At 44.8% G+C, this 14,945-nt stretch overlaps 1 protein-coding gene across 2 annotated transcripts in view; it reads left to right on the forward strand.

Annotated features, from left to right (window-relative positions):
- CTSB (cathepsin B) overlaps window positions 1–14,214 on the forward strand; it is a 54,625-nt gene extending 40,411 nt beyond the window's left edge. For both annotated transcript variants that reach the window (XM_029596126.1, XM_029596127.1), the window contains exons 9-10: window positions 8,026–8,154; window positions 12,988–14,214. In XM_029596126.1, coding sequence (XP_029451986.1) covers window positions 8,026–8,154; window positions 12,988–13,073 — 215 coding nt within the window. In that variant the 3' untranslated portion in view covers window positions 13,074–14,214. The remainder of the gene's footprint in view (window positions 1–8,025; window positions 8,155–12,987) is intronic.
- The last annotated feature ends 731 nt before the right edge of the window (window positions 14,215–14,945 follow it).

The raw sequence follows: 14,945 nt of genomic DNA on the forward strand, positions 1-14,945 counted from the left end.
GAGGAGGAGCTGAGGAATTTCTCTAGAAAGACATGCCAGTTCTTTCGAATTTAAAATAAACTGACCTACGCACATACTTGTCAGCAGAGTCCCACAGATCTAAAGAATCATACGCATGTTTAGGGATCATTTGGAAAAATATAGAATGTTCAGCATCTCTTGCAAAAGTATTTAAATTGTGCTTTTATCTGCTGCTAAAAAAAAAAAAAAAGACGCTCCTTCTCAAACTTGCTGTTTCTAAACATGACAGTCAGAATATGACTATCTGTATGTTTCCACTTAGAGGCAATTGACTCTGGCTGCCAGTAACTAACATCCTTTAATAAAGGATATTGTTACCAGGCCTGTCATTTAACACCCATTAAGGTCCATCTTTTTCTGAATTATGCTGTTAGTAATTTTATGTATTAGAACTTTATACCAAAATAATTGAATTTTAGGGCACTCTTACCAAATGTGTTTTGAAAATACATGCTGGAAAGTCTGAATCAAAAAGTATTTGGCATGCCTGGCCATATTTTATTCATAGATGCTGGGGTAAGGTAGATCTGAAGCAGCATTCTTTATTGTATCAAGGAGAAAAGCAGAGAGGTTTCTCCATGAGAATCAGAAAGAGGACTGTATATTTGATTCACATGTCTGAAACTTATTCATTAACAAAGGATCTCATAAAGGTAAAAGCCTTGACTGTCCCTCTGCCTATGTCTTGTTCAACTTGCTCAAGAATCTTAATTTCCTTTTATAAGGCTGAAGAAAACGTTCCACTGGAGGAGAGGGATATCAATGTTTTGATTTTATAAAAGGTTATTGTCTATCAAGAAATTCTAAGGCTTTCAAAAGACCTGTCTTTTAACCAATTAAACTGCGATGGGCTATCCAAGCCTGGTTCAAATAAAGGATTAGATAAAATGGAGGGCAAAGGATTGTAGGAATCTGGAGTACCCCTTTTTTTTTTTTTGCCCCATATAAACACAAAAATTGAACTTATTTAAAGAGTGAGTTTGTTCAACATATTCCAAGGAAGGGGGAGGGGCAGAGTAAAGGGGCCAGATTGTTTCTGGACTTTTGATCCAATGTAAGTCAAAACTTTGGGGATACCAAAGTATGGTTGCCCTGACTTGGGCCACCCAATAATTTATTTAAACTTTGGAAGAAAGATCCCTCCTTCCCCTTGATTTGAGAAGGGGGACCCTAGGGCATTTCCTATTCCAGATAGTTATTTTGAAGAACCTAATAGTAATATCAGGAATCTCACATGAAGCCATAGGTGAAGAAATAACTCATTTTTACCACATTTAAGTCTCATCCCACTTCTAAGATGCAAAAATATTTTGAGAAATCTTACAACTGAATGTAATTTGGATTAAATCTATAGGCTGCTTTTTCCCCAAAGGTGCAAAGCAGCGTACAATAAAACAGAATCCATGTATGCCATACAATAATGCATGGTAATACAATCCAAAAATTATAATAAGCCTTTTAGTGATTCAATCATGGCACTTTTTTCTTACAGTAAAAAGCCTGGCATTTGGATAACTTTTTTTAGGGGAAAAAATAGCACCTTCCCCCACCCCCACATGCTTTTAATACTTGCTTCTTGGGCATCTGCCTGTCAATCTTAGAGCCATCTTGTCCGTCAATATTTCCGTTTTTTCCCTCTTTGATTTGATTTTTTAAGATATGCCAGTGATCTGTGGTTAGGAGCAGAAAGATGTGGAATTCCAGAATGGTTCCTGCTACTCTTGATATTGTTGGTTAGTGTTGGTGGAAGAGAAGCATTCTCCTCCCCACCCCCTAAAAAAGAATATTTTCTGCCCTGAAGGCTGAGTCCTGCCTGAGCATCAGAAGTGGTAGGAGTCAACACTTGTAAAGTTACCTGAAAATGCAACACTTTTAGATCTAACCACTATTCTGATATGCTAGTTGATAGCATTTTCTTTTTCTTATTGTCTGGTTTGGTGGATGAGGGGGGAATGCTATTTAACAGTGCTGTGTGTTAGATCTTTGTGCCCTTAGGTTGACTGAGTGATCTGAATACCAGGCAAAATACATTTCCTAGCGTGCAGCCAGATGGTCTCAGGACCAATGGGTATAGTGTACTCCTGATAACAGATGGGAGACTGAGTCAGATTTCAAAGCTGATGTCTGCCTACATATACCCGTGCAGGAAGCTCTGCTCTTCAGTATTTCTCCATCTCCTAAAGCAGATAGGGACACATCCACACACTACAATAGTGTTAGCAATTCTAAAACAAAGAAGAGAGAATTTACCTCAAAGACAAGCCCCGCTCTCCTGCGGTGATACTTAATTAAGGGTCCCTCCCCCAGTCCTGAGGTGATTTAAGAGATCCCTCAGAGGTAAGTCTGTCTGGTAGCTGGCTCCCGGCAAGGACTTAGCCCCCATGGTGGCTTAGAGGCAGCGAGTGTTTAATCGAGCGTGGTGGTGAAGGTATTTCCCTCTCCTCCCCGCAGCCGGAGACTGCTCAGCACGAGACCAGGAAACGTAGAAACCTTCTTTTAAGTCTCTGGCCTCTAATAGCTGCACAGATCGTCCCTTCCGGCGTCTGTTAAATCGGGTTGAGCAGCTCTGTCTGAGCTAGACCCCGATCCGGTGCAAGGGTACACGCACATGGAGACTATCCGGGGATCGCCATCTTGCCTGGGTGGTCTTCGGCGCCATTTCCCCCCCTTGACCACCGTATTGTGCGCACAGCGGCCCGCATAAACCTGTCCAAGTGCACAAATAGGCCTGTGCTCATAATTGTAGCCTGCATGCACATCGGCGCACCTGGAGTGCACAACCAAGCTTCCCGGCGCGCATACCAACGCGCACAGACTAGTTTTGAATCACTCCATGCGCACAAGTCATGGCACCACCAGCTGATAAGATCAAGGGACAAGTTCTCTGCCCAGTCTGCTACCTGAGAGCTGCGCAACTTGAAGTAGCCTCCACCCTATGCCCAGCAGTACGAAGAGGCTCAAGGGGAACCTAAGCAAGGCCCCCCTCAGCCATTAGAGGGTTCCGGATCCACTAACAATAGTACCCCGGACCTCTGTATTTCTGATTCTGCGCCTACACAGGAAGGCACATCAGGGGCTTCTACCATAAGCCCGCCGGGACTCAATATGGACCCAGGGACCATTTTTCCTGGGTGGAATTCAAGGGGCTGCAAACCTTCGTCCAGGTGCAATCGGCTCTGCCGGTGACACAGTCCCAGTCCCCACCAGAAGCACAAGATCCCCCAAGCACCTCTCAGACCTCTCGATGTGCTCCACCTGGGCAAGAGTCTCCCTACAGGCAATACAGACACCTCTGAGGACGAGACTGACTCCCTGGAGGAAGGGGAAATCCCTCCAGGGATGGAACTATACCGAACCATGCTGCGATTCTTCTCCAAAGACGAGTTACCAGCTCTCGTGTCTCTGACCCTTAAGATGCTGGCCATCCCAGGCACGGGTACCACAGCGGAGCCAAAGACTAACCCCATCCTGGTGTCCCTCTGTCAGGCCTCATGCTATTTTCCATTGCTGCAGGCTGTACAGCAACTGATTTGACCTGGAATGGAATGCCCCAGAGGCCAGCTTCAAAGGAGGATGAGCCCTAGAAGGCCTATACCCCCTGGAACCCATGGCCAAGGAATTCCTATGTTTCCCAAAAGTGGATGCCATGGTCTGCACCATCTCTAAGCGCACAACCATCCCAGTCGAAGGAGGAGCGGCACTCAAGGATGCCCAGGACAGACATCAGGAAGTCATCCTTAAACAGTCCTTTTGATGTAGCAGCAATAACCCTGCAAATCGCATCCTGCTGCGCCGTTGTAACACGTGCCTGCTTACTTCTCTCCAGAGACGCAAACATGTCCGCTGAAACATTAGAACCAGCGATTTTCCTTCCTCACGGGTGCGCACCTCAGCCAGGGGTGTCTCCTCCATAGTGGCAGCCAGAAGACAACTATGGCTTCAAAATTAGTCGGCCGACACGACCTCCAAAGCGAACTTCACGAGATTGCCTTTTAAAGGATTCCTTTTGTTTGGCACAGAATTGGAGAACTTAGACAACAAATGGGGTGAATCTCCATAGCCTCATCTACCGGAGGACAGGAACAAAAAAGAAACCAGCGCTCCTCTCCCTGTAGAACCAAGGGCAGAGGAACCCAGCGCTTTAGACCCTGCAGAACACATGCTACCAAGCACCTCTCCCCACAGGCAGGTCCCAGTCCTTTCGGAACAGACATAACAAGAGGGGAGCAGGCTCAGGTACAGGCTCTGGCTGTACCCCACAATGAGTCGGCAGACCCATCCACAGGAAGAAGTAATAGGGGGCAGACTTACCCTCTTCTACCAAAGATGGGTCGAGAACATCCGACAAGTGGGTCCTAACCATCATTTGAGAGGGATACTATCTGGACTTCCACAGCATCCTTCCAGACAAATTTGTGAGATCACCGTGCAACACCCTCTCCAAGAGGACTGCAGTGGAAACCACACTGACAAAACTACTCAGCCTAAAGACGATAACCCCGGTGCCCACGCACCAACAAAATACTGGTCACTATTCCATCTATTTTATCGTTCCCAAGAAGGAGGGAACATTCCTGCCCATCCTGGACCTCAAGACCATCAATCATTACCTGAGAGTACCACACTTCCGCATGGAAACCTTACACTCAGTCATAAGGGCAGTACAGCCGGGAGAATTCCTGACTTCACTGGATCTATCCGAAGCCTATCTCCACATCCTGGTCCATCACGACCATCAGCGCTTCCTACGCTTCGTGATACTGGACCATCATTACAGTTCCAGGTGCTACCCTTCGGACTAGCTACCGCCCCTCGGACCTTCACCAAAATCATGGTGGTAGTGGCAGCAACACTGAGGAAAGAAGGAATCCTCGTACATCCTTACCTGGATGATTGGCTGATCAGGGCAAAATCTCCAGAGGAAAGTCACCAGGCAACTACCAGTCAATCTACTGCAGAATCTCGGGTGGATCGTCAACACAGCCAAGAGCTGCCTAGAGCCCTCCCAGTCGCTAAAGTACCTGGGAGTCCGCTTCGATGACAAGGTTGTCCTCCTCCCCCCCCCACCAAGGAGAAGGAAACTGGGTCAACTGCAAAAACTGTTTAACTATGCTCGCCCCAAGGTTTAGGACTACCTCCAAGTCCTGTCTCATGACATCAACCCTGGAAGTTGTTCCATGGGCAAGGGCCCACATACACCCACTACAACATTCCCTACTGTCACGATGGAACCAGACGTCCCAGAACTACTCCATTTATCTCTAGCTACCAGTAGAGGTTCGGACCCGGCTCCAATGCTGGCTCCAGGAAGACCATCTGAGCAAGGGAGTAAAACTATCCCCACCGAACTGGATCTTGCTCACCACGGATGCGAGCCTGCAAGGGTGGGGAGCCCACTGCCAGGAACTGACTGCCCAGGGACAATGGGACGAGGAAGAGGCGGGATGGAACATAAAGACTGGAAGCCTGAGCAGTCAGACTAGCCTGCCTATGATTCGGTCACAGAATCCAGGGAGAATCTGTCAGTCATGTCGGACATCGCCACAACAGTGGCTTATATCAACCGCCAGGGAGGAACCAAAAGCCAACAGGTGTTCCTGGAAATAGACCCCCTCATGGCGTGGGCAGAAGAAAACCTGCAAGGAATCTCAGCCACCCACATCACGGAAAAAGATAACGTCTCTGTGGACTACCTCAGCAGAGAGAAGCTAGACCCAGGGGAATGGATGCTTTCGACCACAGCCTTCCAGTTGATAGTTAACCGCTGGGGAACCCCAGCCATGGACCTCCTGGCAACCTGGTCAAACGCCCAAATCCCCAAGTTCTTCAGCCACAGACGAAAACCGCACTCTGGGGGAATCGACGCCCTCGTCCAGACCTGGCCACAGGAAGACCTGCTGTATGCTTTTCCCCCATGGCCACTACTGGGCAGGATCATCCGCAAGATAGAACACCACAGGGGACTAGTACTTCTAATGGCCTCAGACTAGCCAAAAAGGCCATGGTACACAGACATGTGAAGACTTCTTGCAGGGAATCTTCTGTGCCTACCTCCACACGGGGACCTTTTCTGGCAGGGACTGATCCTCCACGAAGACCCGATTCTGTTCTCGCTTACGGTCTGGCCATTGAGAGGACTCACCTGAAGAAGAGTGGATACTCTAAGGCAGTGATTGACACCTTGCTCCGAGCACGCAAGTTCTCCACATCCCTAGCTTACATACGAATATGGAGAGTATTCGAAGCCTGGTGTGAGGACCGCGAGATCCTCCCGCGGACAGTCAAAATCCCCACGATCCTGGAATTTCTGCAGGACGGCTTGAAGGGGTTGTCTCTCAACTCCCTCAAGGTTCAGGTGGCTGCACTGGCCTGCTTCAGAGCCAAAGAGGAGGGCATCCGTCTATCAACCCATCCAGATGTTTCCCGCTTCCTGAGAGGGGTCAAACAAATCTGACCACCATTAAAGTGGCCGGTGCCCCTATGGAATCTCAATCTAGTACTAAACTTCCTAGCGGGAGCTTCTTTCAGACCTACACACGGTCTGTCACTACGGCTCCTGACCTTGAAGACTGCATTCCTAGTGGCAATATGTTCAGCCCGTCGCATCTCTGAGCTTCAAGCACTATCCTGTTGGGAACCGTTTCTCAGGTTCACATCTGAATCCATACAGCTTCGCACTGTCCCCTCTTTTCTTCCGAAGGTGGTTTCTCATTTTCATCTAAACCAAACATCTCGCTGCCATCTCCAGATGAACATAAGGACTCTTAAGACTTGCACCGTCTTCGCCATCTTAACATCGGCAGACTCCTAGTCCAATACCTGCAAAGATCTGAATCTGTACGAAAGACGGACCACCTGTTCATCCTTCACAGCGGGAAGAAACAGGGGGAAGCAGCCTTGCGGGCAACCATAGCCCACTGGATCAAAGAAGTAATCAAGGCAGCCTACATAGAGGCAGGGAAGCCCCCACCTCTACAGCTCAAGGCCCATTCTACAAGGGCTCTGGCAGTGTCCTGGGCGGAAACCAAGATGCTGTCGCCTGCTGAGATCTGTCAGGCAGCAACGTGGTCCTCCATCCATACCTTCTCCAGGTTCTATCGCCTGGATGTCCAGGCCCGGGAGGACACAACCTTTTGTAAGGGCAGTACTAAGTGGGCCACGGGCAGCCTCCCGCCCAGTTCAAGAGTAGCTTTTGTACATCCCATTGGTCCTGAGTCCATCTGGCTACACACTAGGAAATGGAGAAATTACTTATCTGATAATTTAGTTTTCCTTAGTGTAGATAGATGGACTAAACAACCTGCCCATGGCTGCCCTGGAATCTGGGAACCTCAGGTGACAAGCCCCGAGAACAAGACAAGCACGGGTAAGCAATTACCCTAGTTCAAGACAGCCATAGTTGCCAGGTGTGTGTGTTTATCTGGTTGAGTGCACTGGCGGTCTCCAATTGGAAATCAGTTGAACCAGTCCTAGTTAATCAAGTTATTCAAACACACATATATCCACAATTGCTTTTTGAGAAGAATACCGAAGAGCAGAGCTTCCTGCACGGGTATATGTAAGCTGACATCAGCTTTGAAATCTGACCCCATCTGCTATCAGGAGCACACTATACCCATTGGTCCTGAGTCCATCTGTCTACACTAAGGAAAACGAAAGTATCAGGTAAGTAATTTCTCCAGTGCTGTGGTCGCTGAATAACTCAAGACAACCATGAACTTAAAGAGCTTAGACGCCTATCATTTGGTATAGGAATTCTCTACAGGTATGAGTAGCCTGTGTGGCTAGTTTGTGTAGTTTTTTGTTTTGGGTTTTTTTTCCCACTTTTCAGCACTTCTAAGCAGATTACATTCAAGTACAGGTGCTGCACTTCTACTATTCAGTCATTGTGATGCAAAGTAGGTAGCGATTTGAAAGGTCTCCTCTTCTAGAGATCACTTTCTAAATCAGAAAAGTGGTAAGCATACTGCACTGGTACAATATAAAATGTTTCCTCCTTTCCAGGTGTATATCGGCATGTCACCGGTGAGGAAGTTGGAGGTCATGCCATAAGGATTCTAGGCTGGGGTGTAGAAAATGGCACAAAATACTGGTTGATTGCCAATTCTTGGAACACTGACTGGGGTGACAATGGTAAGGAAACAATATCTTAAATTCAGGTTTTTAACTGTGCATGATTTAACACTAAAGAACAGAGCAAAAGATGATCTTTCATCCAAACACTTGTCAAGTAATGCGGCAGCACCACCTTTAATACCCACGCAGAGTAACCCTGTGGCCACCTGGAGAGGCCTGCCTGCACCTGCATATATGCTTCTACACTGACAACCTCGCCCACCAACTGAGTTCCTGCTTGCCTCTGGGCAAGTTCCTCACCCGCAAGCTATCCCCTGGGGGTTTCTAGGGACACTGAGACCCCTCGCAACCAAGGGTCATACATTTGCTAGATATACACAATACCAAGTCAGTACAAGACAGGCAGAGCTAACAGACTCCTAAGTTTTAAGAAAAAGTAGGAATGGTGAATAGATAAGACCTAAACTGCAAACAAAACAGGTAAAACAGGGATTACACAGCAAAAATTAAATGAACACGTTTCACTACCTACTAGTTCCTGGAGATATCGGGGAAAAGGTTGTCCACAGGAGCTGAACAGGGCCTTGGTGCAGATCTGCTTTCTGCACTCCCAGCCAAGATTGGCCTTGGAGATAGAACTCTCCCTGAGGGTCCTGGAAGACTCCAATCAGGGCACAAAGTATTAACAGTTAGCTTTCTGGCCAATGCAGGGTGTTTCAATGTTACATGCACTCAGGGCTGCTGGGACATTGTATGATGATCAAGGCAGCATCCAAAGCCTCTGCTTGAAATACAGGCAGAGGTCAAATACCACCTGTAGGCCAGCACACAGGAAACAAGCTCTCTGGGGAGAAAGTGTCCCAGGGCAGAAACTACAAAGCATGTAAAACTCCTGCTTCGCCACAATTTGTAATGCCCTTTTACATTTGCACTTCAATGACCATTGTTTTGATAATGTCTTTATACTGAAAGACAAACCAAAGGGGTATGAGAAGGTGCAATATTTATTTGCAGTTGAGTACACTGAAATTACCAGAGATAAATGTGACTTACCCAAGCAATCAGTGTCACTGCATTGGAGCAGGGATTCTATTGTGTCCCACAAGTTCTTCTGGCTTGAACCTTTCATCTAGAAACTGATAACTAGATTCTACATATGTGGGGGTTTTAAGGGGGTGCATTTTATTTTTTTGTAATTTTAGTTTTTTGCAGGGCTGTCCTATGAACAAAAAAACTACATAAAATCATTCCACCATATCCACCTGAAATCCTGGCCCGCACAACTAAACTTTCAGAGAAATTCTTGTCACAGCTGTACTCACTAAAGTCCTCTCGTGAGGATGAGAGGAGAATGTCTCACTGTAGGATGCTGCTGTGGCCTGTTGCTACTCCTTCCATGGTGGTGGGTAAACAAGTCTGAGTGATAACGTCTCTGTTGCTGGATTGGATTGTACCTACAGTTGGAGAGACTCTCCTGGCTCACTCTGTTTAGTCTGATTTAACAGTCTGGGTTCTGGAGTTATTAGGAACCATCTCCCAGAGTCTTGGATTTTGAGTTGTATGACAGGAAACTATAGGTCTGTCGGGAGTTCCTAGCTTTGGTTGCTAATTCCAGCACTCCAAGTTCATGAAGCACAGTTCTAGTTTAGCCAGATCTTAAAATCCATGTTAAGATTGAAAATGTAAAATTTTAGCCAGCACAACTTACTATTTTTTGGGGGGTGAAAAAAGTCAAAGCCAGGAAAATAGACTTGAGAATAGGTATATTAGGCAGCACACCATGGACTGGGCTGGAAAAGGTGAGGGATGGTGTCATTTTGTGTTTATAGCTCTTTGGGTGGTGTGGGTTGATTTTAAGAACACTTATTTAGTGTATTTAGCCCATGCCTTTTCATTGTAGCTCAAGGTGCTATATTCAGGTACTATAGGTATTTTCCATATCCTCAGAGGGCTCACAATCTAAGGGGGTCATTTATCAAAATGCGATAAGACATTTTCGCATGCATTAAGGGCTTATCGCATGCGAAAAGCCCCGTTAATGCATGCGATAGGCCCTTACCGCATGCGATTGCACCATATCGTATGGTGCGATGCAAATTCAGAAAATAGGAGGAGTTAGGGGCGGAGAGTGGGCTAGGTTAGCCTGTCTGCGAAGAGCTATCGCACAGCCGTAATGCCAATTTTAACACCTCTTTGGATTGCGTTAGGCTGTGCGATAGCTGCCGTGACCATGCGGTAAGGTTTCATCGCCATTTGCGATGTCTCCCGTACGTCCTATTTCAGCTGAATTGACGGGTCAGAGACAGACAAACAGACACTGGCCATAATGTCATGGCCCATAGGTAGGTATTTGTATCCCTATGGTAGGCCCACCTAGTAACTCGAGGTGGGGTTTAGGTAAGAGTGTAGGGGGTTAGGGGCCACTTTGACATTCTACGTGACACCTACGAACAGAACAGCTCCTAGTAAATTCCTGGGACCTCCCATCCATTGACCTACGAGCCACATCTCACAATGCGAAGGTCCCACAATTCTTCAGTCTCAGAAGAAATCAGTGCTCTCAAGGGATCGACGCCATTGTCCAGACCTGGCCAGTGGAGGACTTACTTGTATGCCTTCCCTCCGTGGCTTCTGCTGAGCAAGATCGAACGCCATAGAGGATTAGTCCTTCTGGTGGCCCAGATGCCTGTAGTATGCAGACATGCAGAGGCTTCTGGTGGAGAGCCCCGTATGCCTCTCCCGCCCAGGGACCTTATCCAACCAGGTCTGATCCATCATGAGGACCCAACTCTGTTTTGTCTTAGTCTGGACCTTGAGAAGGCTTGCCTGACAAAGCATGGATATTCAGCGGCTGTAATCACCTTGCTCCGCATGCAGAAGTTCTCTACGTCCCTGGCGGACATGCAGATCTGGAGAATATTTAGGGCCTGACATGAGGAATGTGGGTGCCCCCTCGGATGACACTGTGTGAGGGTCTCCTTGGCAGAATTGTGGAGCTAATTGTTATCAGATGGCCTCAGATTGATTTTTCTTTAATCTGTAGAGATGTAGTGTCAGCAGCATGTTGCATCAGTTTTCTTTCTCTGTAGTACATTGAGAATTGCCCTCCACTTATGCATCATATACCCATATATATTCTCTTCTATGTTGAAGCTAATTGTTTGTCTTCTGGACTTGGGCAGAGTGACTCTTGGAGTTGCATCTCTTTCAGGTTTTGTTAAGTTTTGACAATTTCAGTTGCTACATGTTTCACTAAGAGGTGTGGTTAGGGAGTGGCCTTGGCCGCTAAAGCAGCGAATGGGGAATCTGAGACCCAAGTTCAAAGTCCTGTCTCTAACATTTTACAGGACGATGTGATATGGGTGTGCAGAGAACAGGCTTTCACTGCGGAGCACCCGCTTTCCTAAGGTGCACCCAGCCACTTATTCTGGGCATGTGATCCAATATTTAAATGAGGAGGTGGTGCTAGGGAAAATTGTGCATCCCTAGCACCTCCTTGGCATCGGCACCCAGGAGCAATGGCCTATATCTTCTGCGTGTATATTAGGCACCCAGAATCTTTTAAAGACTTCAATATATCTGGATCTGCTTTTCTGTGGTTCCTCCTACATAGTATCCTGACGATACTAAGAGGAGAAATCACAGAAAGTAGGATATTTTTTTTTTTTTTTTTGTTTTTTCCAGTGAGCCCTTGTGTGGCAGACCAAGCTGGTGTAAAATTTAGCTGCATTGCAATGGGCACATTGGCTGCATGTGAAACTTTTTTGAATCGTAGGGATTAGTTAAGTCTCATCTACATGTACTGTTAGCTTCACAGTGTTTTGGGAACACTAATCCCCCGTATTACATCGGGGGATCATGGATCTCCCTCCAAAATTCATCTCCAATTGCATGTAAAACACTGTGCTCGCCTGAGGGCATTATATTGCATCGGCCGGTTAGTGACTAATCTACAATTGCAGCATCTCCCATTGCCTTAAGTACCTATTTAGGTTGTAAGCTCTTCAGGCCAGCGATTGTTTAATTTTGTTGTAATTTGCTATGCATATCACAGCCTTGGTAATGTCTCCTGTTACCATCGGTCATTTAGGCATGTAATATTGCACAGATGTCTGGTACCTTTATCTGCTACTGCTAGTCACTAACTTTTTTTCTTATACATTGTTTTCTTCAAGAATTTAGATTTAGCACTAAGAAAAAGCATATATAAAGCAACATAAATTTAACTCAGATTAGACAGGTTCATAACAAAAAAGGAAAAATGCCCAAAGTACATTTAGAGAAACCAGAAGAGAAGCAAATATCTAAATCTATTCAGAGAAGGAATAAAAAGGTATTTAAAATGGATGAGGTCAAAACCTGCCACTTATGCACTTTTATCACGTGTATATTTTTTGAGCCAAGTCCATTAAGACATTTTACACAGGAACTTTAAAGCAAATTAAGCTCCTATCCGGAGTACCCTAGGCTTCATTACCAAACAGCCAATCATGATTTTTTTTTTTTTTATGGCTTGAAGGTTTATTTGAATATTTAATATGCAGTGTTTTTGTTTTAGTAGCAATATCTAAACAGTTTCAAAGGGAAGAACACTTTTTTTTTTTCCATTGCTATACCCCAGCTTTATAAGAATAAAGCAGCAATTGATCCTGTCGCACACATTCAGCCTTGCAGATCTGTGCCCTCTGCATTAGACTACAGGGTATCTTTAGTTACTACAAGCTGACCACATCTGCAGCATTTTGCATGTGCTAAACAAAGGGGGAGGCTTAAAATGCAGTGGCTACTCACCAGAGGCTTCAGACACAATCCTTTTAAAGTATGCAAAGAGATGTATTAGTGTTTTTTCTCAGTGTGTTTACTTTTTTTTTTTCCCTCCCATTTCCATAGGTTATTTTAAGATTGTGCGAGGAGAAGACCACTGTGGGATAGAATCTATGATTGTGGCTGGAATACCCAAAACGGAAACAGACTGAGATCAGAAAAGTAATATTGGAGCAGAATGAACAAGAAATCAGTCTGTCTAGCACTTTTCAATTGAAAAATAAGTAGGATCCTGTTCCAAAATTCTAGTATAAATTTGTTTTTAATCAAGGCTGTATGAGGAGAAACTGCCTTTATTTTACCTTTTTTTTTTTTTTTTTTTTTTTTTTTTTAAATTCCTTTTTATAAATTGGTTTAGTGAAACTGGTTTCCGCAACAGGGAAGAGAGTCTGTTTGTTTGAAATGGGTTTCTCTCCTAGGAAACAGATTTTTTTTTTTTTTTTAAATTGTATTTTATCTTTAAAAATGTTGTGCTGTTGCCAGCCTTCTGTGGCTAGTGTCTGTGCTTTCATAAGCAGACACTCCCTAGTAATAGCAGAAGACATATATTTGGGGAGTACCTGGTCAGTTTTTTGTGAAGTGGCGATAAGGGCATATCTTTTAGTCTGAAATGCCTTAATGTACAGAGGAACATGCACATACACCCAGCAGTTGGGGAGAAAATACAGATAAGTGTGGTTGCACCAGTGTGTATACATCCCTGGTCACTGAGATATGTAGGTGGAAGCTGCTGATGGTGAATCTGTGTGGGTGGCTTTTTTTTTTTTGTTTAAAGCTCCCTGTACAAAAACAAAATCTACCTTCTGACTGCATTTACCCCAGGGATGGCCAGTACTGTACTAAAGCTTCCACGGAAGTTAATTAACTTTAGGAGAGCTTTTCTCTCCATATTGAAATGGTCTCTCTCTTTTTTGGGCAAGATTTGGAATTTTAACCATTTGTAAATATTTAGTAAAACGTGTCAAATCCAGACTCTCAGCACACAGTCACTGGTTATGTCTGACTAGACTACTTGTCTGGTGAGATAATGTGTGATACACTATTGCAAAATCTTCGCCGTGATGGGGGAAAATGGAATATCCCTTGGTAGTGCTGTGGACTTTTTTTTTTTATTTTTTTAAAGATTTTTGTTAGTTAAATCATTTTATAAACTGGCCAACTTGAAGTATACAGTCATGTTTGTAGATGTAATTTTGTACTCGTAAGGCTGACTTCTACAAATGTGGAGTTTGAGCTTAATTAAAATGTAATCCTGCATGAATTTGTGAATGCCAATAAATGCCTTTCCCTGGATTTGTTTGTGGGTCATTTTTAACACCCTCTGGAGGAAGGGGGGTCACTGAGTGCTAGAAGCTTGGGGTTCTTTGGATAAAAGGTTGATCAAGTAAAATGTCCTTGGGAATCCAACATTTTACAGGACTGAGATAGCTACCAAAACTCTTTACTTGGTAGGATTTTAATTCCAACGACACTTGGGTGATTGAAAGAGGCCCTGGCTTGAGAGTTTGGAGACTGGGATTTCAGAGCCATTACTATTATTACAGCAGGCTCAGGTCCATAGGCAGACGCTATAAAATTTACTAACTGGAACAGACTAACCCATGGTGTTTTTGCAACAATCGGCAAGGGCCAAAGGCCAAAAAAGATTTTGACTTGACAACTGCTCCAGTTCCCTGAAAATATTCACAATAGACATTTTTAATAGCTCTTGATACTTTAGGTGTGTTATATAAAGTCATTCCAAAAGATCACAATGGTTTACAATATCAGCTTTCATATTCTTGGTCAACACCACAGCAAATACATATTCTAGTTCATATTCATACATATCCTAGGACATCACAATAGCTGCTATATAATTTAATTCATATTCATACATTTTCTAGGTCAACACAACAATAAATACAAGTTCTAATTCTAACAATACACTTTATATCTTTCATTACTATATTGCTTGCTCCACTAGCATTATCTCTGGTACTGATGTTAAAGTTATGAGCATATTGATATTTTGTTAACTTGTA

Source organism: Rhinatrema bivittatum, chromosome 3 (assembly GCF_901001135.1).
Source record: "Rhinatrema bivittatum chromosome 3, aRhiBiv1.1, whole genome shotgun sequence".
In the NCBI taxonomy this organism is placed as follows: Eukaryota; Metazoa; Chordata; class Amphibia; order Gymnophiona; family Rhinatrematidae; genus Rhinatrema; species Rhinatrema bivittatum.